Here is a 25945-nt window from a genome sequence, read left to right as displayed (position 1 = left end):
AGGTCTAAAATAGTTTCCCCTCTTGTTGGTTCTTATATCAATTGCTCCATGAAGCATCATTTATTTCTTCTATGAACTTTACCTCTCTAGCATATTCTGATACGACATTCACCCAATCAATACTGGGATAACTGAAATTACCCATTACTATCGTGATGCTGATTTTATTAGCTTCCCTAATTTCTTTTAGCATTTCATTGTTTGTCTGTTCATTATGGCCAGGTAGACAGTAAATGTCATCTGCATAGAGCGAGATCTTTTGCATACAATATATATCCAGCAAATTTAATCCCATACATCTGAACACAGTCCCTAACTACCTATGCCAAGGGTTCTATAATGAGGTTGAATAGAAAAAAAGAAACTAGGTAGCCCTGTCTAGTGCTACTGAAGATGGAATAAGCTGGTGTAAAGGTTCATTGATCAGAATCCTGACCTGGGGATTCATATATAAAGCTCTGATCCAATCAATAAAATCACCAGGTAGTCTGAATTTACTCAAGACCGCAAACAGAAAAGACCATCAAATCCTACTGAATGCTCTGCTGGCGTCCAATGCGATTACTACTCCTGAAAGTTTATAATGCTTAATTATATGGATAAAATTAAAGAGCCTTTATATATTATAAACAAACTTCTATTAATGAACACGGTCTGGGCCTGAAGGACAATAAGGGACATACGTTTTTACATGCTCTGCTTCAGGCCCTTGGCCAGAACCTTGATGTCAGAGTTATTCAGTAATATGGACCAATAAGAATTTACCTCAAAAATAGCACCTTGTCGGCTTGGCAGCAGAGGACTGAGACTCCTAAAGGAGTTCCTGAACAATTAAATCATTCCAAGTGTGCTTACTTTTTTGTACATATCTTCCTTTCAAATAAAGTTTAAAACAAAAGATGTCCAAGAACTTGCTAGTAAACTTCCAAAGTAATCCAGGAGGTAGAATATCTAGATGATTCTTAGGTCTGGAGGATGATATGATTCAGTTATAACCTCACCACTGTAGAAAATGTTTGAAGAGAAAAGCAATGAAATGGACTAGAAAACAACTATTTTGTGCAGGAGACAGACATACCTTTTGCTGTTAGAATCATATTTTTGAGAATGTTCTTCATCCTAGAACATGAAAGGTCACAAATAACTTTTTTCATAAAGTCTTGCTTAGTAATTAGCATAAAAAAATTAAGAATGCTCACTTATTTCTATTTACTTTTTTATCTAGCAGTTTCCTCCAGCAATTTTGGGCTTAAAGCTCAATTGGAATCAATATCTGTTGGGCTACAGTGCCATGAGACTTCATTCACAATTATGTGAAGATTTTCCCCATATTTTTATTCCCTTTCAAATCATTTATTTTTATTTATTTTATCTGATTTTTATATTTCACTTTTCAATATTTCAAAGCAATTACATTCAGGTACTGTAGGAATTTTCCCAGAGGGCTTACAAACTAACAGGATCATTCATCAAATTGCGTTATGGCGTTATTATGGCCCTAACACCCATGATAATGTCACAACACATGTAATAAGTAACGCATTGTGAGATGTGTATGCAAATTTTAAAAATGTTGTCAAAAGGGAGGAGTTTGGGTGGAGTTTATGAAAATGAGGGGTGCTTAAAGTTGCGAGTGATAGTGTAATGCCTGCTATCACCCGATTTAATGCCAGAAATAACTACATCTTTTTCCTGGGAGAGTGGAGAAAGGGGAGGGGGGAGGTGAGGGGGAGGGGGAGGGCACACATATTAGTCAACTTTTTATACCACTGTCAGAGGGACCATTCTGAATTCAGGGTGAGGTTTTGGTGGTGGTCTGGGTTTTGGGGGGTAGTTTTACATGCACAGTCAGAGGTACCAACAGCACAGTAGACATCCGTGAAGATTTTATGTGATTTGGAGTGATGATAGGTACACAAAGATGAGATTTGTACTCTTGACCTAGCTTGATCTCAAGCTAGGTCAAGAGTACATTGTACAAATCTCATTTTTGTGTACCTATCATCACTGATGTCTACTGTGCTGTTCGTACCTCTGACTGTGCATGTAAAACTGCCCCCCAAAACCTAGACCACCACCAAAAGCTCACGCAGAGTTAACTAGTTGCCCCTCTTATAAATAGTTTACTTATTTATGAGAGCCTTATAAAGAGTCTCTCTCTCTCTCTCTCAACAGCCCAAAATGTGATAAAAACCTGTCTGGGCACTTCTCAGCTTGCAATGTGAAAATATCATCATGCCCCTTTTTTTGAAAATTACCTTAACCATGCCCCGCCCCCCTTTTTTTTTTTTTTAAATTGCAGGCGCTATTCTCGCGAAATTTATAGCAAAATAATGAATCTAGGTCTAAGTTTGTACCTGAGGCAACAAAGGGTAAAGTGACTTGCCCAAGGTCATAAGGATCAGCAGTGGGATTTGAACTCTGATCTCACTGGTTCATAGCCTGCTGCTCTAACCACTAAGCTACTCTCCATTACATCATCAGCATACAACCAATACAAAATTTATAGAGAGTTTAACAAAAACCTAAAGATTGCAAAAATATATTTAAAAGGGCCACAGATAAAATGGAACCCTTGTAAAATACGTATCCAACTTGACTGAATTGAACCCAATTTCACACACTGTTTCCTATCATTGAGAAAGGAGGCAAACCACTTTAAAACTATACCCCCTATAACAGTGGTCCCCAACCCTGTCCTGGGGGCCCACCAGCCAGTCGGGTTTTCAGGATATCCACAGGATATCCACAGCATACAAATTTTCTCTCATGCATATTCATTGTGGATATCCTGAAAACTCGACTGGCTGGTGGGCCCCCAGGACAGGGTTGGGGACCACTGCCCTATAATATATGTCATTATAACAACAATCTTTGGCAGAGAGGAAATATAGGAGGGTTCCTACTGGAACCCTAAAATTGTGATCTCTGGCTCTTAAGTGTCACCCTTGTGTGATGACTGGGACTAACTCTCTCCAAGGACTCTGAATACTGCTTCTGTAGCATCCCAGCCCCAGTTGGCCTGATAAATAAGACCTGACTCAGGAACTTAACCTAGGTCTTCCACATGGCAGTGTGTAGCACAGCCACTGAGTTACCAGGCAGTCCCCTGTATTCGCTTTCTAATCATTACTTGCTTCGGAAAATTCAAACCACATTAAAACTGGGCATTAAATGCACCGATTTTAACACATGTTCACAGACACGGTGATGTAAGATTTACTAACGATAAAGTAACACGCAAGCTGATGCTGGCATTAAAATAAATATATCTTTGAGGATTATTGCTAGAAGGCAATCGTTTCTAGGCGCCATATTTGAACGCTGTGAAAAATCGGGTGAAAAAAACGCCAAGCTGAATAGTAAGTACCATTGGGAGAATAGTCAGTTGAAATGTGATATAAATGTATTTAAAACAGTACACTAATTAAAATGTTTTCTTAGGTACTGAGCAGTAAGCCCCTGAAGCAGGCGCATTTTGTTGCGCCGAAACATTGTCAATGTCGGGCGGGAAGACAGCTGACAACAAGCAAGCGAGCGTATAAAAAGCACTGGTAAAATTAGTAGTTAAGCACACGAGAAAAGATAAGTAATTTTACTACTCTAAATAGAAGGGTGATAATTTTTAAAGAATAGAAGAGTGATAATTTTTAAGGAATTAATTTTATCGGGTGATATATTAAAAAATAAAAATAAAATTGGTTTATTCTCATGGGGAAGTGGTAGATGACGTGATCTAATAGTGCCATTACATGAGAAGGGTTGTAGCCCTGTATAGGGCAAGAGCCTGTGAGACTGTGAGCACTTTTTTCTGATACCTGCCCCAGAGAGTTGGTTAAGAAACATAAAATTATAACGATTGCCTTCTAGCAATAATCCTCAAAGATATTACATGTTTTTGTTAGTCGATTAAGATTTTGAGGAAGTGAGCCGCTGTTCTAAAATAATTAAAATAAATATAACATTTAATATGGATACGTTTATCAGTCGTGTTAAGGTTTTTTCATTTTCTCGCATTAATAGATGAGACTGTAGTTTTTCCAATTTGCATGTTTTGCATTAAAGCAGCATACATGTGCTTGCATTATTGTTGTTTTAATGAACATCAGGTGGCTGCCTTAATTGGCACATGATTTAATGCATGCATAGTACATGGTGAGCCGCACCTTGAATACTGTGTACAATTCTGGTCTCCGCAACTCAAAAAAGATATAGTTGCGATTGAGAAGGTACAGAGAAGGGTAACCAAAATGATAAAGGGGATGGAACAGCTCTCCTATGAGGAAAGGCTGAAGAGGTTAGGGCTGTTCAGCCTGGAGAAGAGATGGCTGAGGGGGGATATGATAGAGGTCTTTAAAATCATGAGAGGTCTCGAATGAGTACATGTGAATCGGTTATTTACACTTTCAGATAATAGAAGGACTAGGGGTCACTCCATGAAGTTAGCAAGTAGCACATTTAAGACTAATCAGTGAAAATTCTTTTTCACTCAACGCACAATTAAGCTCTGGAATATGTTGCCAGAGGATGTGATTAGTGCAGTTAGTGTAGCTGGGTTTAAAAAAGGTTTGGATACATTTTGGAGAAGAAGTCCATAAACTGCTATTAATCAAGTTGACTTAGAAAATGGCCTCTGCTATTACTGGCATCAGTAGCATGGGATCTTCTTGATGTTTGAGTACTTGCCAGGTTCTTGTGGCCTGGTTTGGCCTCTGTTGGAAACAGGATGCTGGGCTTGATGGACCCTTGGTCTGACTCAGCATGGCAATTTCTTATGTTTTTATGTTAGATGATGTTTAAAAAATAAAAAAAACTGCAATGCCAGCTTACTGGCCCAAACCCCCTACTCCACCCCAGTGAAATACATAATGTCCTGGAGATTGATACTCTTCCTCCAATACCCCCAAAATAATGCTTAAAGGTAGTGGGCTGATAAACTGAAACATCCACCTATCCCCACCCTCCTTCCCCCCCAAATCACAGAATTGATCATTAAGTAATGGCCCGGCCAGCCCCCCTTTCTCCTGTCCTCTCTATCCCCATCAACCTACCCAACCCGGAATGCCCCATAACTCTAAGAAGTTGCCAGCTCCCAATATGTCCAGCATTGCTTTGACAGCAATACTGGTTACCAAAGCTACCAGTGCTATGTCACAGTATTACTTTAACAGTAACTCTGGTGCCTTATGCAACCACTGTTGCTGTTAAAGCAAAGCGATATGCACTGGGAGCTTGGAGTTTCTTCTCAGCTCTGGAGTATGCTTCTTCCCAGCCAGAAAAGTGAGGAACTGTAACTGGTGGGCTCTGTGGAAAAGACGAGATTGAAAGGGCCCCTGTGTGGATGCATGTAATAATGGCATGCCCTGTGAGTTACATTCAAAATTCTAGAAACCCTTGCCATAAAAGTTCTGGGCTGGGCTTCATCGGATGATGTCACCTACTTGTGAGGACTGCCCTACTGCTTGCCCCCAGAGAATGACTTATCCAGCTAAAATGTAGCCAGATAAGTGCCTTTAACATTCAAAAATAGGCATTCAGCCAGATAACTTGTGAATTATCGAGCCAAATGTCTTTGAATACTGACCTCTAAATATTTTGATGAAATTGTATGGATTTTAAACTATTTATTGCATGCATGATTTGTAGGATTCTTTGTATCATGTTATGATTAAAATTAGTCAAAAGCAGTTTACTTATGTTTTTTCCTTCCATTTACGATATCTTCCCTTCCTTCCCTGCCTCCCTTACTAACATACAGAAGGTTACACTTGTCCCAACAAGTAGGCTTTTCAAGAAAAGCAGAAAATAAGATTAGCATGGGTTGCAATGGATGAAGAAAGCAGAGTTGCTTACCTGTAACAGGTGTTCTCCCAGGACAGCAGGATGTTAATCCTCACAGATGGGTGACATCATCAGCTGGAGCCCCATCACAGAACACTTTTATCAAAGTTTCTAGAACTTTGACTGACACACTAAGCATGCCCAGCATGCTACCAACCCCGTGGCTACACGGGGTCCCCCTTCAGTCTCGTTTCAAAGCAGAAAAAATACAAGCGAAAAATAAAACAAAAAACGCAGATGAACCCAACTCCGCGGGGTGTCAGGCGGGTTTCGTGAGAACTAACATCTACTGTCCTGGGAGAACACCTGTTACAAGTAAGCAACTCTGCTTTCTTCCAGGATAAGCAGGATGGTAGTCCTCACAGATGGGTGAATACAAAGCTGCATGCTGACCCCGGAACTGTTGTAAGTTTGACATGTTTGTGGACCCTTGGTTCTGTATTGACGACTCCTCCCATGGGGAGGGGCCCCATGGGGAAAATACAGTAATAGGCTGATTCTTCACTAATGACCACAGAGAGAAAAGAAGCTTTATTATATAGCAGTTGGCAAGCCCCAAAGAGCGGGCTGTGTTCCTCAGCCAGTGGAGTAGGTCTCTGATGATTAAGTTCAGCCCAGGCACTGAGTTGTATCAAGTGCAGAGAAGGTCTCACCAGAAGCTGGAAGTGAAAGGTAGGCCGAGAACCCAGTCACAGATGACGTAGTCAGCGATGATAGATCCAGTAGTGGTCCGCGGAGTGGGGTACACCGAGAATCTATTCTGTGGTGAGACAAGGCAGAGAGACTGAAGAGAGAAGGTACTCACGAAGGCTGGTAGCTGTAGGAGAGTTGGCCTCCACAGATCGGAGGTAGAGATGATGCAAGGCCCGGAGTGCCAGAGCCAAGATATCCTCTGTAGATGCAGGTTAACCCAGGAGGAAGGCAGGCGAGTGCAAGGCCCCGGGGAGCGGGTACCTAGGATCCTGATGAGCTGGGAAACCTGGAGAGTAGATAGGAGCGAAGCAAGACCCTCGAGGAGCGGGTGCCTTGAGCATCCTTGCTGGAACAGCGAAACCCTGGTGGGTAGGTAGGAGCGAATAAGGTCCCCGAGGAATGGGTACCTAGAACTCCCTAGTGAAGACAGCGTAACCCCGGAGGGTTTGTAGGAGTGAGAACTCAGAGCGGGTGTCTCTGAAGGAAGTCGAAATTAGCTGGAGCGGAATCCTTGATAACTCGTAGCTGGATTGGAGATCACAGGCTAAGTACCCTGAGGTAGTGACGTCATGCGATGGGGACGCCCTTGAGGTTCCCGCCATGACGTATTCAAAGGAGAGGACAGCGCGTGCGTGTGCCCTAAGTGACCTCAGTGTAAGAATGGTGAACGCAATCGCCCATGCCAGTCCAGGGACGCCGGAGAGGTCGGCGGAGAGAGGTGGAGGCAGCCATCTTGCCCAGAGGAGAGGAAAGAGAAAGAAAAGAGGTGAGACAGAGAGGGCACAGCTTTTCAAAAAGACCGGAGTGACACCCACTCCATGGTGGTAGGCGCTGATGGCACTCAGATGTACCCAGATTGAGTTAGTCTGAATTCCAGACTCCGAGAGGTGCCAGAGGTAGTCCAAAAGCCTAGGTGTGGGGCAAGTGAAAGGGTCAAGACCCTCCTCTGTGCACCAGGATGAGAATCTTCTCCACTTTGCTTGGTAGGACTTCCACGTGGAAGGCTTACGCAAAGCTACGAGGACTTGCGAGACATTGTCCGAAAGGTTAAGGTTAAGGGACTGCAGTACTAGCCTTTCAACATCCAGGCCATGAAAGCTAACGACTGGAGGTTCGGGTGACATAGCCTGCCCTGATTCTGCGTGATGAGGTCGGGCGAGGTGCCCAGGAGAATGGGCTCCTGGACAGACAGGTAGCGGAGTATCGGAAACCAGAACTGTTGCAGCCAGGGACTATGAGGATCATGGAGCCTTGGTCCTGTTGTAGCTTCACAAAAGTCTTGCCTATTAGTGGAATCGGAGGGTATGCATACAGGAGACCTGCACTCCAGGAATGGGCAAACGTATCCACAGCTGGTCTCTGTCCTTACCTCTGCAGGGAGCAGAGGCGGTCCACCTTGTGGCTCTGCGAGGACGCAAAGAGATCTATATCCGGTTGACCCCACAAGCGGAAGATTGTGTCTGCCACCAAGGGGTTTAGAGACCACTAGTGGGGGTGGAAGGTCCGAATGAGGCTGTCTGCGCCACATTCTCTGTCCCTGCCAGGTAGATGGCCTGTAGGAGCATGGAACGTGACAGGGCCCAGGCCCAAATCTGTGCCACCTCTTGGCAGAGAAGATAATAACCTGTGCCCCCCCTGTTTGTTCACATATCACATGGCCACTTGGTTGTCCATCTGGATCAAGACGTCCCTGTTGGACAGGCAGGCCTGGAAGTGTAGAGTGCACACTGCATCACTCGGAGTTCCAGGAAGTTTATCTGGCATCTCACCTCAGGCTTCAACCACACCCCTTGCATGTGGAGGCCGTTGACATGGGCCCCCCAGCCTAGGTTGGAGGCATCTGTGGTCAGGATCACCTGAGCAGCAGGGGGCTGAAAAGAAAGCCCCTTGCTGAGGTTGGATTCCTGCGCCCACCAGGCGAGAGAGAGATGGAGTGGTTTGGTTATCTGGACCAGTGTGGAGAGTTCTTGAGAGGCTTGGTACCACTGGGACCGCAGGGTCCATTACATGACCTTCATGGTCAGGCGGGACATTAGGGTGACGTGCACCGATGATGCCATGTGACCCAGCAACCTCAGGAGTAGGCAGGCCGAGGCAGTCTGCTGGCGATGGATGGACCTGGCCAGCCCTGCCAGGGTGGTTATGCGTTCACTGGGAAGGAACGCCTTGGCTACCATGGTGTCCAGATTCGTCCCGATGAAGTTGAGTCGCTGGGACAGAGTCAGCTGGGAGTTTGGGTAGTTTACGAGGAACCCCAGTGATTGCAGGAGTCTCAATGTCACATGCAGGGATTGAAGGGTGTTGCGTCCGTGGGTCTCAGATGGCTTCGACCTCTGTGCCTCACCTTTCTTCCTTCTCTCTCCTCAAGCCTTGGGAAGATGGTTGCTGCCGTGTCTTCATGCCGCTCTCTCCGGCGTCCCCAGATTGGCAACGGCGACGGTGTTCGCAATGATTTCCTAAGGGCCTCCTAGGGTGCGTGCGCGCATGCCACCCACGTCTATATCCACGTCATGGCGGGAACCTCGAGGGCGTCCCCTCCGAGTGATGTCATCACATCCTGGTATTTAGCCTGCACTTCGTTTGCTAACAAACTGAGTTAGCAAGGATTGGATTGGATTGGAAAGGATTGGATTGTCTCCAGTCTAAGCTGCTCTGCCGCTTCCCAGCTGCCGCTGGAAGCTCTCTCTCTGCCCTTCGGGGTAATTCATCGCTAACCTGGGTACCTGCTCCTCGGGGGCCCTTCTGCTCTCTTTCAGGCACCTATCTGGGAGACCGGGTACTCGCTCCTCGAGCGCCTGCTCTCCCTACTCTGGTGCCTGCATCTGATCTGCTTCTGCCTGCCAAGATCTTCATCAATACAGCTTACTACTCAGTGAGTACTAACTCTCTCAGTCTGTCTCACCTTCAGCTTCAGCGCTCGGAGTCTACATATGGGACCTGCCTCTGCTACTCTGCGCTGCCGTTCATTTACTCAAGTGTGAGAATGGTCTCCTCTGCCGAGGACCCCTGGACTACTTCTACTGGGTTACCTTCACTGCTGCCCACCCCGGGCAGTACCATCAAGCTGTATAATAAATACAAATTCTCTGTGTCTGCGTGTATAGTCTAGCCTAGTACTGCGGTTCCTCATGGGGCTCATCCATGTGGGAGTGGCCATCACTGCAATACCCAAGAATCCACTTCAACACCTCAAAACGATTACAAAGGGCTCCCACTTTTGAAGAATTTTTGATGAGCTAATCGTCCAGATATGGGAACACATGCACCCCGTTCCGGCACAAATATGCTCCCACCACTGCTAGGCACTTTGTGAAGACTTGGGGTGCGGAGGCTAGTCCGAAGGGGAGAACCCTGTATTGGAAGTGCCAGTGGCTTACTATGAAGTGCAGACACTTGCAATGAGGTGGAAAAATGGCAATGTGCGTGTAGGCGTCCCGTAGGTTCAGAAAGCAGAGCCAGTCCCCTTGATGCAGAAGTAGAGTACCCAAGGATACCATTTTGAACTGCTCTCTTTGGAGGCATTTGTTTAAGGCCTGGAGGTTGAGGATGGGACGAAGGCCACCTGTTCTCTTTGGGATGAGAAAATACTGGGAGTAGAACCCCCGGAAACACTGAGCCTGGGAAACAGATTCCATGGCTTTGGACTGTAGCAGAGCTGAGAGTTCTAACTCAAGGGACCTTGCGTGTTGTATAAGGCTCCACGCCGGAAAGGGTGGGGAGTCTGGAGGAACACTGAGAAGGTTCAGGTGGTATCCTGGTGCTACAATGGACAATACCCATCGGTTGGTGGTGATTGGGGACCAGTTGTTCATGAATAGGCAGAGACAACCCCCCACAGGTTGGTCGGACAATATCGGCAAAGGGGTTAGGTGTCTTCTCTCTCTGTGCCAGTCAAAAGCTAGCTGCAGGGCTAGGCTGGGGGGCTGGCTGAGCCCTAGGCGCTCTTTGTTGGCGAGGGTGACCTCTTTGGGTAACCCGAGCTGGACGAGCATGGGAGGCCAGAGGATAGTATTTCTGTTGCCAGTAAAACTGCTTCCTGGAATCCCTACGTGGTGCCCTGTGTGTCACTGAAGACAGGCCAGAGATGGTAGTAGACAACTGACGTAAGGTCTCATGGTGGTCCCAAAGTTGGGCCACTGCGTCCCGGAGTTTGTCCCCAAACAGGTTTTCTCCTGTACAGGGGAGGTCGGCCAGTTTGTCTTGAACCTCTGGGTGAAGCCAGGCCCAGCATCTAGCACTAATGCCTGCCACTGAGACTCTTGATGCTGTCTCAAAGACATCATAGGTCACTCTCACCTTGTGTTTCCCGGCTTCCAATCCTTTTTGGAGGATGGATTCTAGGCCTTTGAAATTGTTGAGGCAGGTTCTCGGCAAGCTCCTGGATCTGTTACCAGAAGAGTCGGTTGTACTGGGTCATGTACAACTGGTATGCCGCTATGCGAGCAATAAACATAGATCCCTGGAAAACTCTTTGACCTAGCGCATCTAAGGCTCTGTGGTCCTTCCCCAGTGGTGTAGAGGAGTGTAAGCTGGGCCCTCTTGGCCTTCTTCTGGGCTGATTCTACCACCACTGATTGGTGAGGCAACTGGCTCCTTTGGAAGCCTAAGGCATGTTGCATCAGACAGGTAGCATCAGTCTTTCTGTTGACTGGGGCCACAGAACCTGGGTGTTCCCAGAGCCGGTAGAAGAGGTCTAAAAGGATCTCATGTATGGGGACGGCCATCACCTCCTTAGGGACATCCACAAATTGGAGGACCTCTAACATCTTGTGGCGGGCATCCTCGAGTCAAAAGCTGGAAGGTAATGGTTTCTGCCATTGACCACACAAAGCCCGCAAAGCGCCGTCTCTCGTCCGGGGGAGAAGGTTCCGACATAATGTCCTCAAAGGCCTCCGAGGAGTGGTCGGAAGAGGCGTCTTCTCACGGGTTGTAAGGGGATTCCTCCTCACCAATGAATTGTCTGGGTCGAGGAGGGAGGTCAGAACCCAAAGCTATGGGGCGCAGGCACCGATGGTCGGTGAAGTGGAACAGACAACGGTTGCACCAGCATCGAGGGCACAGAGACCTGCGGCAGACGCCAGGGCACCGGGAGGCCCGAGGGCCCAGGAACGGGATCCGGCATCGGTAGCACCAGCCGTGGGGACGGGCGTGGCACCGCTTCCTCCTCCTCAGAGGATTCCGGAATCGGAATCGAGACAGGGGGGAGGAACCGGTGGTGGACAGGGCACCGTGGGGCCCCCCACTACAGGCAGCATCAATAGGGCACCAAGCAGCACATCTAACCTTTCCAGCAGGGGCGTCAGCATGGAGGGTGCTGGTTTCGATGCCGGTATGGGAGCCAGCTTTGGTGGCTGCTGGAGGCCCTGAAGGCATTAGCACTACCTGTGAACCACGTGGTCCAACTCCTCTCTAAATGCGGTTGTGGAAAGTACTGAGGCAGGCTGGGCAGAAAGAGGAGGCAGACTGGGCATCACCGGAGCCTCCACAGGGGTCCGTGGAGACTTGATACCCGGCACCGATATCGGTGGAGAACACCTTAGACTCCCAGGCTTGGAGGAGGATGGGGGTCTACTCTCCTCTGGGTTTCTTTGGAGGGGGTTCAGCTTAGGCAGATGCCACTTCAGTGTCTGTGCCAGCACCGGTCGGTGAAGAATGTTGGTGCCATTGTCAATGCTTCCCATGGTGCTCGGCCCGGTCCTTCTCTGGCACTGAGGATGACGATCCCGAAGCTTTTGAATGCTCCGATGCTGGTGAGGGGCGATCTCCCGCCCCTTGATCATCACGGTGGGGCGCTGAGGGCGAAGGTCCCGAGTCAGATCGATCCCTGCGACCCGATGTACCTACCACAGGAGTCGATGGAGCAGATTGCTTGGAACCAAACAAGTGCTCCATCTTGTCCAGCTAGGCGCGTCAGACATCGACGGACATCGTGGGAAGGCCTGAGACACAGGACACAAACGTCGTGTGGGTCCATGATGGACATAGTCCGCGGACACTTAGGCACTTCTGAAAACTGGTCCCATTGATAAAAGGCGGCATGCGGTCGGTAGCCATCGGCCACCGGGAGGTAGACACTTGGGAACTGACCGCAACAACGCGAAAACAGACCTACCGAGCAATGGGGGACCCTGAAGCGGGGAAAAACTGAAGAAAAACTTCGAATTGTTCCATGAGGAAAAAAGTTTTCAACAGAGCTCCACAAACTGCGATGCAACAGCTCTGAGGAAAAAAGGAGACTGAAGGGGGACCCCGTGTGGCCACGGGGTTGGTAGCATGCTGGGCATGCTCAGTGTGCCAGTCAAAGTTCTAGAAACTTTGACAAAAGTGTTCCGTGATGGGGCTCCATCTGATGATGTCACCCATCTGTGAGAACTACCATCCTGCTTGTCCTGGGAGAACACCATGAACTGTCCATAGAAATTTCAAGGAGAAAAGGAAGAAAATGAAACATAAGCCTATTACAGGAAAGGTTATTCTAAAACATAGTATTACCTTGTGAAGTTTGTGTCTTTCTTTTGTGTCCCCATGATATGATGGAGATCTCTGTGGTGAATACTCTTTTTTATGCTGCCAGTTTCTAGAAGCATTTCTTTCTACCAAATGAAGTAGTTCCATTTGTCTTTTCGCTTGACTTCCTTGCCTTTGCTTTTGTATCTCTTTAGGGTACTTGTTTGATGCTGGAATATATTTCTTGTTTGGTCTGTTTATGTTCCAGTCAGGTCGTTTCCCAAGTTTTTCCTCATTTTTCACTTGGATTTCTGTTTTTGAAAACTGGTGATATGGGTCACTGTAATTGTCTTTATTATTTATTGAAACATCTTCCATAGCTAAATTTTTTTTTTCTTTTTATGCTTGCATTATTCAATTGCTCCTTAAATTCAATGGAAATATCTGGCGAGTCATGGTCTATATTTTCTCCCTGGACACCTGGCATAGTGTACGCTTCAGAACTGGTGTTTTTTCCTATTCCACAATCATCTAAAATTAAGAGATTTTTTTTATTACATTTTTTTCTTGAACAAGACAAACAACTTTGATTTCAAAAACTTCTAAACTACACCTACACCAACATATACCGAAGACAAGTTACAACTAAAACAAGGTATGATATTCTGAATCATATCAAATCAATAGAAATATTGATATTTCTTTCTTTATATATCATACATGCATATATTTTGAACAGCAATAGGTATGAGGAAACATAAACCAGCTTTTACTCAAGATCCAAATGCATCTATATAATGTAAATGTCTGAAAATTCAATAAAGCTGATACCTTCAGGTGATATCAGTGTTGAGGTTTGGATGGAACATGAAGAAATACATGATCAGAATATTTATACTGTAAAGACTTGGAACCTATTCTCTCATATTGCTTTCAAATACCATCATAACTTATAAAGAGTATGTCTAACACAGTAAATACAAATAGAAATATGTGTGTATAGTCCATTTAAAAAAAAATTGTTTAGTAAACATTGCTTTCTCCATTTTAAAAATGGTTGGCGACTTTCTGATTAAAGATGGTAGTTTATTCCACAGACCCGGAGCCCTATAAAGAGCTTCCCCAAAACTCCTGTCTTACCACAGTATTGTAAACCTTAAAGAATGTGTCTTAGTACTATGGCTGAATGATATTCATTTAACATATTCTGTAAGAAACCCTGGAGTTATTTAATTTAAAAACCAACATAGATCAATAATAAAATCTTGTAGTCCATCTTCACTTTGAAAACAGGATAGCAGGTTTTATTTTATTTAATTATAAAATCTTGTATTCCACTACTTCCAAAGGAAGTGTCCAGAGCGGATAACAAAGGATAACATACATAAATAATACATCAAATTAATATCACACAATACAAAGTATTAAAACAATATTATTCAGGCATAAACCCTTACAAATAACCATACCTTTACTCATTTCCTAAACAGTTTTATGTCCCTCTGGGCTTAAAGCTCCACTGGCATAGCATTCCACAGTTTAGGTCCCGCATAATAGAAAGCAGAGTTGCTTACCTTTAACAGGTGTCCTCAGAGGACAAGCTGGATGTTAGTCCTCACACTTGGATGACATCATCGGATGGAGCCAGACATGGAACTTTGATCTCAAGAATTCTAGTGTTTTTAAACATGCCCTACTGAGCATGTGCAGCTGCATTTATCACCCTGCTCCCTAGGCAAAGTCTTTCAGTCCATGATATAGCTAATACATTGAGAAACCAACTCCCAAGGAAGTGGGTGGGTTTCGTGAGTATTAACATCCCTGCTGTCCTCTTAGAACATCTGTTAAAGGTAAGAAACTCTGTTTTCTCCAAGGACAAACAGAATGGTAGCTCTCACACATGGATGAACCCTCAGCTAAAGGCTGCCCAAGCAGGATAAAGTGGGGAACCCCACAGTGCTAAAAGAATCACCTTTCTCCCATTTGCCTGTGAAGCAGCTGACCCCAAAACGGGTTTAGGCTGGAAAAGAGTTGGATTCTACATAAGAAAACTATAGAACAGACTAAACAGACTGAGACATAAATACCCTGATGGGGCGCTTAAGGCAGGGATGTGATACCAAGTTTAGCAAGAAGCATACTTTGTCTCACGGGACTAATACAGCCACGGATTGGATCAGCAAACCCTGACAGCAAGGTAGGTCTAGTTCCTTCTAGATACAGGAAACTAAGTCTGTGGCCAACCTTACTTGCCAACATACTAGTCAGATCTGACCACCCAGGACAGACGTCAAGAATGTGAGAGGATGCAAAGCAATCCTGAACAGGATTGCTAGCCCAAAAACTCCAAGTATGGAGTTAAGTTAGATCTGAAAGCTCACCTACTCTCACCCTATCAAAGGTAGGGCTATCCATCTAGTTCACAGGATAGCTCAGGTGAGCAGGAAGGCACTTTGGTCAACTCAGTGAAATATGAAAAGCTAAAGGCAATACTGGCCAGAATTTGGTGAAAGGGCAAGGAAAAAATGTAGCAATCCTTGTAAGTATACACTAAGATATACCATACATGCCCTAGCTTTTCTCTCCTCCCTCCCCAACATTCTGACCGGAAGTCGGAAGGAGCAAAAAACACAGTGAGGCAGGTTGCGGGGCTGCTGACACTGCTAGGTTGTATTTTACCCCCCCCCCCCACCACACACACACATATTGCAGGGTACACATCTCAGCATGACAGAAGCAGCTGAAACTAACAGACAACCTCCTGAGGAAAGACATACACCAGGGGATAGAAAGCAGGGATGTGCAATCCCCTGTAGAAACAGGATTCCTTTACTGACCTGGCAACGCAAAGGGTACCAGTGCAGGGTTGGTCTGATCTCAGAACATACTGCCCAACAACCTGGGGTAGGTAAAAATACCCAAGGCCAGGATTATGCATATTTTCCCCAAGGAATCATTTGGTCCAGGAGATGGACAAGGGTTACCTGAATCAGCACTTCCTTGCCTACAGACAGGGTTCTCTCTAAAATGGGGAAGTATAGCTTGCAAGCCACTGCAACAAAAATGTAGCACCTCCGTTGCGTATGCCCCTCATCTCCCAACTCACACAGCCATAGATTATGGAGAGATCAAAAGGCACACCTGCCAACTGAGATGTAACTAGACCAGAACCCTCCCCACTAAGGTAGGGTCCCACATGCGAGAAAGACTGGCAAGAGTGGTAATCTGCAAACATAGTGTGCTCCGCAAGTAAGAAAAGGGCGATTCTTGTGTGGGAAAACCCTTAATCTTCACCAGGGAGTGGCCCAGAAGGGGAGACCGAATCCAGAATAACTCCCTCATGAAATAGATCTACTGTGCTACAAGATGACCTTGGGACGAGCGCTAACGCCTGACTTGCTCTCAGATCCCGCAGGGAAAAGAGAGCAATCTGTCATCAAAGGTGATGAAATCCCTTTTTTGGGAAATTGTGAACGAGAACCACCCCTTGTAGGGGCAGACAGCCCAGTAGCCCAGGGGGAACCCATAAGGGTTGCTTTGGAAATCCACTCATAGCTCAATTATCTGAAGAGACTAGAAAGCAATGAAAATCAGGGCTTCCTGATCCTAAAAAACCTTCCTACTCTCCTACTCTTACTGTTGCTTATCACTGAGGTTCATAAGTGACCAAATCGGCCAAAAAGCCACCCAGTCAAGGGGTAGGACACCACAGTAATCCAAAGACCAACGAGAATGGTCCAACAACTGCAATTGTTGTCCCCTCAACACCCACAGATACTGGCTTGCAAGGAGGTACCCTGATTAAAAGAATCAAGACTCCAGCCTGGTGATGGGCCAGCAAGGGATGGACCCCAGAGGCTTCCCCCCTAAGGGGATTCAATGTAAGTTAATACGGGAGGAGTTGAAAGATACACCCCTCTTCTGTGGAAGGGAAAGATTATCAACACTACTCTCCTGGTATCCACACCCCTAGTGTTTTGACCAGGAACACAGACTTATATCAGATTTGTGTCAGTGTCATACAACATGATGTGCTCGCCATTTTATTTATTTTATTTGTTGATTTTTATATACTGACATTCGTCAGAACATCATGCCATGTGGAAAACACCCACACACCTACACTAGAGAGCAACTGGAGCCTTCCATTTAAAGCGCGATGAACAATATTCATGTAGTGGTACCCATCTTGCGAATGGCAGTGCACATACACATCCCATCGCCTCACCTGTTGGTAGAATCCTACAGCACAACAGAGACTGAACACCACCTGTTAGAATTGGTGGCTGTGCACTGCGAAAAAGCAATCCAAAAGTGTGGATGGTGTCCTCCTTGCTAATGTCCCATTGCACCCAAATGTGCAAAACTGATGAGGAAGCTGATACTTTGATGTGATGATAGAAGTTCCACTATCTCTGGCACGGTACAGGCTGAGAGAATGCCGCTCGATAGTGCCTAAGGCAATTGAAGGAGTAGACGACCCCTACTATTCCTGACCATGCATGAAGTACTCCACTGTTACATCAACTCTTAATGGATTCAGCAGATACAGTGTGTCGACGGCCCACTGTCACTGGAGTTCTAACTTTGGCTGTCCCAGGTGGTAGGCGTTGCCCCCATAGTACCCACAGTACCTGACAACACTACAAGAGGCTAATTTCAGCCCTTGGACTGGGGTCATGAATGGCTCATCTCCCTTTCCGCCAGATAATGGTGGAAAGGGAGATGAGCCATATAAATAGCACTGCATGATGGCATGCAGTGCTATTTATAGCAAATGCATACAGAGAGACAGCTCGGTGGCACTCTATGTACAGCTTGCAAGGAACTCAACAGTGTACACGGTCAATGGCTCTTACAGCAACGATGGTATCAAGGCCTCCCCAGCACCTCGGCATCAAGGGTGACCATGGTGCCCAATGGAAGTCCCGGTCCCTGTCACAGTTCTGACAGAGGTGTCAAATCATCGATGCACTGGTCACAGATGTGCACGGGCATGGCACCAAAGATTTAGCAGCAACGTTGCTTGCCCAGACTCCTGCTCACCCTCTCTCACAAGGAAACTGCACTGCCATCACTGACAAGCAGGAGAGGAGACTACATCTTCCAGGGCTGCCCGTGGAAACTAATTCCTTAGAATGTGGGGAGGATGAGTTCTCCCCCCACTGGAACGGTGCGGCCTTTGATACCTTCACTGTCTGTGTCTCCATCGATGCCAATAGATCGGTAAAACTTTATGGAGCTCCTGCCTGCGTTGAACCCTGGTGAGTCCCCAGACTCAGATGGCCTACACAGAACACTAATCGATTGCATTCTGTCAGACCTGCCAGCACCAGACGAAGGCATCAAAAACAGACAGCGCAAGGAAAGAACACAGAAACTAAACTGCAGATGCATTTATTTATTAAGAATTAGAAGTAGACTCTGCCACGCTGCATAGCGACCAAGCAGAAAGTTGAAAGGTAGAGAAAAAGTAAAATAAACAAATATAGTAAGTAAAAGAAAAGAAAAAACAGTTGCAGGTCCAGAAAATGCTGAAAACCGTGACCACATAGCTCTGTGGAAAAAAAGAGACTTTGTCTAGGGGGCAGGGTGATAACTACAGCTTCACATGTTCAGAAGGATATATTTGAAAGCTCTAGAAATCTTTGAGATCAAAGTTCCGTGCCGGGCTCCATCTTATGATGTCACCCATGTATGAGGACTACCATCCCACTTCTCCTCAGAGAATGCCCACTCTTGTGTACTTTGGGCAACTTATAAAAGCATGCTGCAGGTATCACCAACGACTGTCATCTGAAGAATACAATGAGTGTAACGGCTTGGACCAATTTAATCTCTCAGCCATCAAGCAATGATCTTCAGAATACATTAGCTTGTGAATGTGTTATAAATCTGCTGCTCGGAGTTAGCAATCTGTTATCGAGCTCCTCCTGTAGAGGGAGGAGTCAGCAATCTGTTATGGATCTCATCCTGGAGAGGGAGGAGGTAACAACCTGTTATCAATCCCTGCTGCTAGGAGTAGCAATCTGTAGAAACTGCTCCCCAGGGGCAGAAGTTAGAATCTGTAATAAATCATCCCGCCAGGCGAGGAGTTGGCAATCTGTTATAAGTCCGCCAGGGAGTTAGCAATCTGTTATGGATCACCCTGTCAAGGGGAAGAGCTAACAATTGTAATAGTCCATAGGCGGAGTTAATGATCTGTGGTGGGTTGGCTTCCCATAGAGTGGCAGTCTGTATAATACCGCTCTAGTAGTGTAAGGAATGAACACTTAAAGTAAATTGGTGAATCCCTGGGCTGATGGCAGATGACAGCGCCCCCAGGAGGATATCCTGAGAGGGACCACTGGCTAGGCTGGAGTATGAGACAAACACAGATAGTTCTTTTATTAGACAGGAAGTATAACCACCAGAGGTGGCAAGTAGTGAGTGGGTTGCAAGCAAAGACCTTTTAAGCTGGAAGCGGATGACTTCACTTCGGGGGTCGCCCCCGAGGTTCCGCCCTTGCCGGTACAAACTCTGGAGCGCTCGCACGCGAGCCCTTACATCATCAGGAAGATGGTGGATCCGCAGCGTCAAGCCAGCCTGGAGATTCTAGGAAGTACGGCGAGGAGAAGCCACGGCAGCAGCTGTCCGTCAGACCCGAAGGGAGTCGCCACTAAGGTAGAGAGGGTGGAGCGAGAGCGAGAACAGGCACGAACACAACAGTACCTCCCTTCAAAGGGCGGTCTCCTCTTCGGTCACCAGGTTAAGTACCAAGGATGCGCGAGATGGAATTGATGAAGCATTTCTTTATCCAATAGGTCTGAGGCTCCCAAAGATGGATTCGGGGCTGAAGCACTTTCAGGCAAATAAAACTCAGCCTCTGTTCAAACATCCAGGATCTCTAAATTCTTGAGTTCAAGTTCATATATTCACAATGACAGATGGATGCTGAGATTTGAAGAATCTTGCAGAATGTATAGTGAAGTCAGCAGCAATGAGAGGGCTGCCGTGGACGTCACTGAAGTTTCAGTGGAAGTGGTGAAGTAGAAACTTGTCCAAAATCCATTTCTGATTGGCTCTTCTGCAGGATGCTGGAAGAGAGATACCAGCAAAACGATCAGGCTGATAGATGGAGATATCTTCATCCATGGAATCAAACAGTGCTGTAAACCTCCAGCATGACTTCCGAGTAATCCAAACGTAAAGTTGATAGTCAGAGATATCTTCTTCTTCGGACAGTGCCATAGGTACTTCCGAAAGAACCAATTGCGAAAGCTGGTAGCTAGAGATGTCTTCTTCTTTGGAACTGATGGTAGCACCAGCAGACAGCCAGGCTGGTAGTTAGAGATGATATCATTTTCGGAATCAACAGTGCTGTAGTCCTTCAGCACGACTTCTGAGTGGGTAGGTCGTAGCGGATATCTCAAATTTGTAATCCAGGAAGACAGTAAAGATGTAGAGCGCCACCTAGCTATGGCGCGCCTAGCAACAGCTATGAAAACAGCAGGTAATAGAAAAACTGCTGGTGATGTTGATAAGATCCTCAAAAGAAGTGGTGGTAAAAACAATCGTCCAAGGCCCACTTCAAATTGTGATACAATAGTGGATCTTTCATTTTGCTGAATGGACTCCTCAGGTCTTCCACAAAATGTCTGAGATTAAAGTTGCCTCCTGCTCCTGAGTCCTTTGGGGCAGAGGTTTGAACAGTCACTGGTTCAGGGATCACAGAGACTGGACGAGAGAGTGGAGGAGATATTGCTGTATAGCCCAAAAACAGTCCTCCCGTGAGACTCAGGCTTGTCCCTTTCCCAGACAAATAGGGCAGGCAGAAACATCATGGCCTGGCTGACCACAGTACATGCACAAGCCATTCTTCCTCCTCAATCTTCTCTCTTTAGAAGTCAAGTGACAGTGACCAGGTTCCATCTTCTCCACAGCAGGAGGTGCTGTACCCCTTGGCAGTGCAGGAGCACTGGTTTGCTTCATCCCAGGTAACACCTTAGGCCGGAGTTCCTTCACCTTGTCTTGGAGCCGCCAGTCGATCCGAGTAGCTAAGGCTATTAATTCTTCCAGCGAGTCAGGTGTCTGACGAGCAGCCAGCTTGTCCTTCACGCAGGTGTCTAGGCCTCTGCAAAAGAGTGTCTTCAGACATCTGGGGTCCCAGCGAAGTTCCGCTGCAAGAGTTTTAAATTTGATGGCAAATTCCGCCAGAGATCTGTTGCCTTGCTTCAGGTCCACCAAAGCAAATCCAGCAACAAACATAAGAGCAGGTTCATCAAAAACGATTTAAACAAGTCCATAAATCCTTCTATGTTCTGCAAGATAAGGTCCTTGCGTTCCCACAAGGTAGATAGCTGTTCTTAGAGAGGCCTGTGGGAAACAATGAAGGTTGTAAAGTGAAATGCACTGGTTCAAGAAGCCCAAGTCTTTGGGAGTTCTCCGGAGAATCGAATAGGTGCCGCCAGTGGAACAGCTGATTTCAGAGTTACCTCTGGTAACAGAGGTAGCTTGTATAGAAGCTTGTATAGAAGCTGTGACTTGTGCCTTCTGTGTGTGAAGTTGGTGGAAAGCTGCAGAAAGTTTCTCCAAGGTTTCTTGCTGTTCTGAGAGGCGTTAAGCCAGGCCCGGAATAGCCTGCAAGGCAGAAAGGTGAGCCGGGTCCATGGGCAACAGACATCAAATACCTTTAGCTGAATCCCCAGGAGTACTGCTTCTCCAAATACTTTACTTGAAAGCTGAATTCACTGTAGTTACTGATTCTCCAATTCTTCTCCAATACTTTTAGCCGGATTCACTGGAGTTAGCAATCTGTTATAAATCTGCTGCTCGGAGTTAGCAATCTGCTATCGAGCTCCTTCTGTAGAGGGAGGAGTCAGCAATCTGTTATGGATCTCCTCCTGAAGAGGGAGGAGGTAAAAATCTGTTATCAATCCCTGCTGCTAGGAGTAGCAATCTGTAGAAACTGCTCCCCAGGGGCGGAGTTAGAATCTGTAATAAATCATCCCGCCAAGGGGAGGAGTTGGCAATCTGTTATAAGTCCGCCAGGGAGTTAGCAATCTGTTATGGATCACCCTGTCAAGGGGAAGAGCTAACAATTGTAATAGTCCATAGGCGGAGTTAATGATCTGTGGTGGGTTGGCTTCCCATAGAGTGGCAGTCTGTATAATACCGCTCTAGTAGTGTAAGGAATGAACACTTAAAGTAAATTGGTGAATCCCTGGGCCAATGGCAGATGACAGCGCCCCCAGGAGGATATCCTGAGAGAGACCACCGGCTAGGCTGGAGTATGGAGACAAACACAGATAGTTCTTTTATTAGACAGGAAGTATAACCACCAGAGGTGGCAGTAGTGAGCTGATGTGCTTGGCAGGGCTGAAGTCCCTCTGATACTGGAATTGCAGTCTCTGGGTTGCAAGCAAAGACCTTTTAAGCTGGAAGTGGATGACGTCACTACGGGGGGACGCCCCTGAGGTTCGCGCCCTTGCCGGTACAAACTCTGGAACGCACGCCCTTACATCATCAGGAAGATGGCGGATCCGCAGCGTTAGGCCAGCCCGGGGATTCCAGGAAGTACAGCGAGGAGAAGGAAGCCGCGGCAGCATCTGTCCATCAGACCCGAAGGGAATCGCCACTAAGGTAGAGAGGGTGGAGCGAGGGCGAGAACAGGCACGGACGCAACAGAATGATAAACAGAATTCTAAATTGACCCCTCCACTTTATTGGTAACCAATGTAAAGATAAAGTGGGACATATGTGCTCAATTTTTTTAAACTTCATAATCAGCAATGTGGCAGCATACTGCACCATCTGCAAAGCATGTACCAGAGTTACTGGTAAACTCACCACTAATGAGCTACAGTAATCCAGGTTACTTAGGATCCGGGCTTGGGTATCTGTTCTGAACATGTCCAACCTAAGAAAATATCTAAGAGGTCATAACAATTTTAATATATAAAAAGAAATTTTTAACTAAATGCAGCACTTGAGATTGAAATGATAATTTAGAGTCCAAAAACATCCGTAAATTTCTCACCTATGTCAGTAAAGGCAATTGATTCACATCAAAGTTGACATAAGCCAAGGCATTCTGATGGATCCGCTTACCCACTCAAATAATCTAGGTCATGATAACACCTAAATGTATTCCATTATTGGATAACCAAACACTAACTTGGCTCAAAATGTCCTGAATTTTAACAGTTGGGACACAATTGTCATCCCCACTGTTGTCATATAGCTGTATATATCATCTGCATACATGAGGTACAGCACTCCTAGTGACTTCATCAAATCCTCTAGTGGTGATAAATAAATATTAACCAACACGGGAGATAGGGTCATACCTTGAGGAACTCTAGCTGAAATCTCTCTCCAGGAAGAATGAGAAGAGCCTATCTGAACCCTTTGAAACATATTTTCCCAACGATAAGCAGGCTGAATTAGCTGTACAAGATAGGGTACCACAGTTGTCTGGGCCATGCTAATGCAATGAGGATGAAATCTGATTCTTCCATGATGCATTTCTGGATCACGTGATCTATTACAGGTATCAGTGGGTATGCATAAAACATGTCTCTTGTCCAGGAAATTAGAAACGCATCCTGAGCGATCCTGCATCTGCTTGGGTACAGAAAGCAAAAACTTGGCAGTTTTGTGTTGGACTCTGTTGCAAAGAGGTCCATGCAGGGCGTTCGCCACTTCCTGATGCAGAGCCCACTCGTGGGGATGAAAAATTCTGCTGAGCCGATCAGCCTCTGTGTTCTTGATACCTGGAAGGTAGGTTGTTTGCAACTGGATGGAGTGGACTAGCGCCCATTCCAGGATTAGCACTGATTTCTTGCAAGGTATCCTGGAACTGGACCCTCTTTCTTTGTTTAAATAAAACATGGCCACTTGGTTATCTGGTTATCCATTTTTAGTTGTTAAGACAACCTTCCTGCAAGGAGGCCTCAACTATAATTTGCTGCAAATTCTTTAATATATAAAATGAACAAGGATCCAGTTTAGAAGATGTGGACCTCAACGTCATCATAATATCCAATACTTCTGTAAATTAAATATTTATGATAAATACACCACTATTAAAAACAGCAGAACTTTTAAAACTTGTACCTGTCTGCACAGCAGTCTCTTTCCGAGGCCAGATTAGTGCTTTCATTGCCTGATATGCTTTATCACCAGTTTCACTATGAATATCATCAGGATTTAAATCTGATAGACTACTAGGTGCTCGATTGTAATTCCAATGGCTTGTATTTCCTTAAAAAGAAACATTTTGATTTTTCATTTACATATTCAAATTCTTTTATTATAGCAATCATTTTCACACAAGTAACATACATGAGTCATTTTAGTTGTCAAGCTGCTGTTGGTGTAGAAAAGAAAATTAGGTCCTTACCTTTTGCTAATTTTCGTTCCTGTAGTACCGAGGATCAGTCCAGACTCCTGGGTTTTGCCCCCCCTCTAGCAGATGGAGACAGAAGTTTACAAACCAAACTCCGCCTATATCTAGGCTGGTGCCACCTACAGTCTGGCAGTATTACTTAAGTCAAAGCAGAAAACACCGCCAAATCCACGAAACTCCATAACAATTCACCTCAACCGCAACGTTAACCCCCCCAACTGGGGAACCGAACTCGAGGTATGAACAGTAACACATCAGGAATGAACAAATACAGACTAGACAGGCCCTCCCGGCAACAACCGGAAACTTGGGCGGGACTCTGGACTGATCCTCGGTACTACAGGAACGAAAATTAGCAAAAGGTAAGGACCTAATTTTCTTTCCCTGTACGTACCGGGATCAGTCCAGACTCCTGGGATGTACCAGAGCTTACCTTACTTGGGCCGGGAGCCGGAGAGGCCTGCTCTAAGCACCCCTTCTCCAAACCCCAAACAATAGTGAACATCCAAACGATAGTGTCGTGCAAACGTGTGGACCGACTTCCATGTGGCCGCTCTACAGATCTCCTCTGTAGGAATGTGGTGGCATTCCGCCCATGATGCGGCCTGAGCGCGAGTAGAATGAGCTCGCAACCCAGCGGGCAACGGCCTACCCTGCACAAGGTACGCTGACCGAATGGCCTCCTTCAGCCACCGAGCAATTGTCGTCTTGGAGGCTGCCTTCCCTCGCCTCGGACCCCCATAGAGAACGAAAAGGTGGTCCGACATTCTGAAGGCATTAGTGACTTCTAAATACTGTAGCAAGGCACATCTGACATCCAACTTATGGAGATCCTTAGCCATAGGATCCGAAACCTGTGCCTGCCCAACCGATGGCAGCTCAACCGTCTGATTCATGTGAAACGACGAAACCACTTTGGGCAAAAAGGAAGGCACCGTCCGCAACGAAATGCCCGAGTCCGAAATCCGCAAAAACGGCTCCCGACCCGACAGAGCCTGCAATTCAGAAATCCGTCGCGCCGAGACCATGGCCACCAAGAAAACCACCTTCAGCGTCAGATCCTTGAGGGTAACTCTATGAAGAGGCTCGAAAGGTGCTGTACACAAAGCTTTAAGGACCACATTCAAACTCCAGGACGGACAAGGCTGCCTAAACGGAGGCCGCAATTGTCTCGCCCCTCTAAGAAAATGCACGACATCCGGATGCGCTGCTAATGTTGTACCATGAATCCGTCCCCTTAGGGACCCCAGCGCTGCCACCTGTACTCGCAGCGAACTACAGGAAAGACCTTTGGACAAACCCTCCTGTAGAAAAAGCAGTATGTCCGGAATGGCCGCCCGAGTGGGCCCCACTCCGTGCTCAATACACCAGGACCCAAAAACTCTCCATACCCGGACATATGCCAAGGACGTAGACTTCTTATGGGAACGAAGTAAAGTAGAAACCACCGTCTCCGCGTAGCCTTTTGACCTCAACCGTTTCCTCTCAAAAGCCATGCCGCTAGACAGAAGCGATCCACCAGATCGAAACAAACGGGCCCCTGATGCAAGAGGTCCGGTAGGAATGGGAAGCGAA

General features: G+C 46.3%; 2 protein-coding genes across 5 annotated transcripts in view; both read right to left on the bottom strand.

Moving 5' to 3' along the window:
• The window catches only part of LOC115091074 (coiled-coil domain-containing protein 66-like), a 75909-nt gene extending 62754 nt beyond the window's left edge, over positions 1-13155 (bottom strand). Inside the window, exon 1 of the mRNA XM_029600916.1 lies at positions 13027-13155. Coding sequence (XP_029456776.1) covers positions 13027-13121 — 95 coding nt within the window. The 5' untranslated portion in view covers positions 13122-13155. The remainder of the gene's footprint in view (positions 1-13026) is intronic.
• A 32-nt stretch (positions 13156-13187) lies between these two features.
• Positions 13188-25945, bottom strand: part of CCDC66 (coiled-coil domain containing 66) — a 237977-nt gene continuing 225219 nt past the window's right edge. For 3 of the 4 annotated variants that reach the window (XM_029600915.1, XM_029600913.1, XM_029600912.1), the window contains 2 exons: positions 24079-24225; positions 13188-13512 (listed from right to left, as the gene is read on the bottom strand). In XM_029600915.1, the coding sequence (XP_029456775.1) occupies positions 13337-13512; positions 24079-24225 (323 nt within the window). In that variant the 3' untranslated portion in view covers positions 13188-13336. The remainder of the gene's footprint in view (positions 13513-24078; positions 24226-25945) is intronic. The other variant, XM_029600914.1, reaches the window with a different exon arrangement.

The sequence above is a fragment of the Rhinatrema bivittatum genome, chromosome 4 (assembly GCF_901001135.1).
Source record: "Rhinatrema bivittatum chromosome 4, aRhiBiv1.1, whole genome shotgun sequence".
Taxonomy (NCBI): Eukaryota; Metazoa; Chordata; class Amphibia; order Gymnophiona; family Rhinatrematidae; genus Rhinatrema; species Rhinatrema bivittatum.
This window is presented reverse-complemented; position numbering and strand designations above follow the sequence as displayed.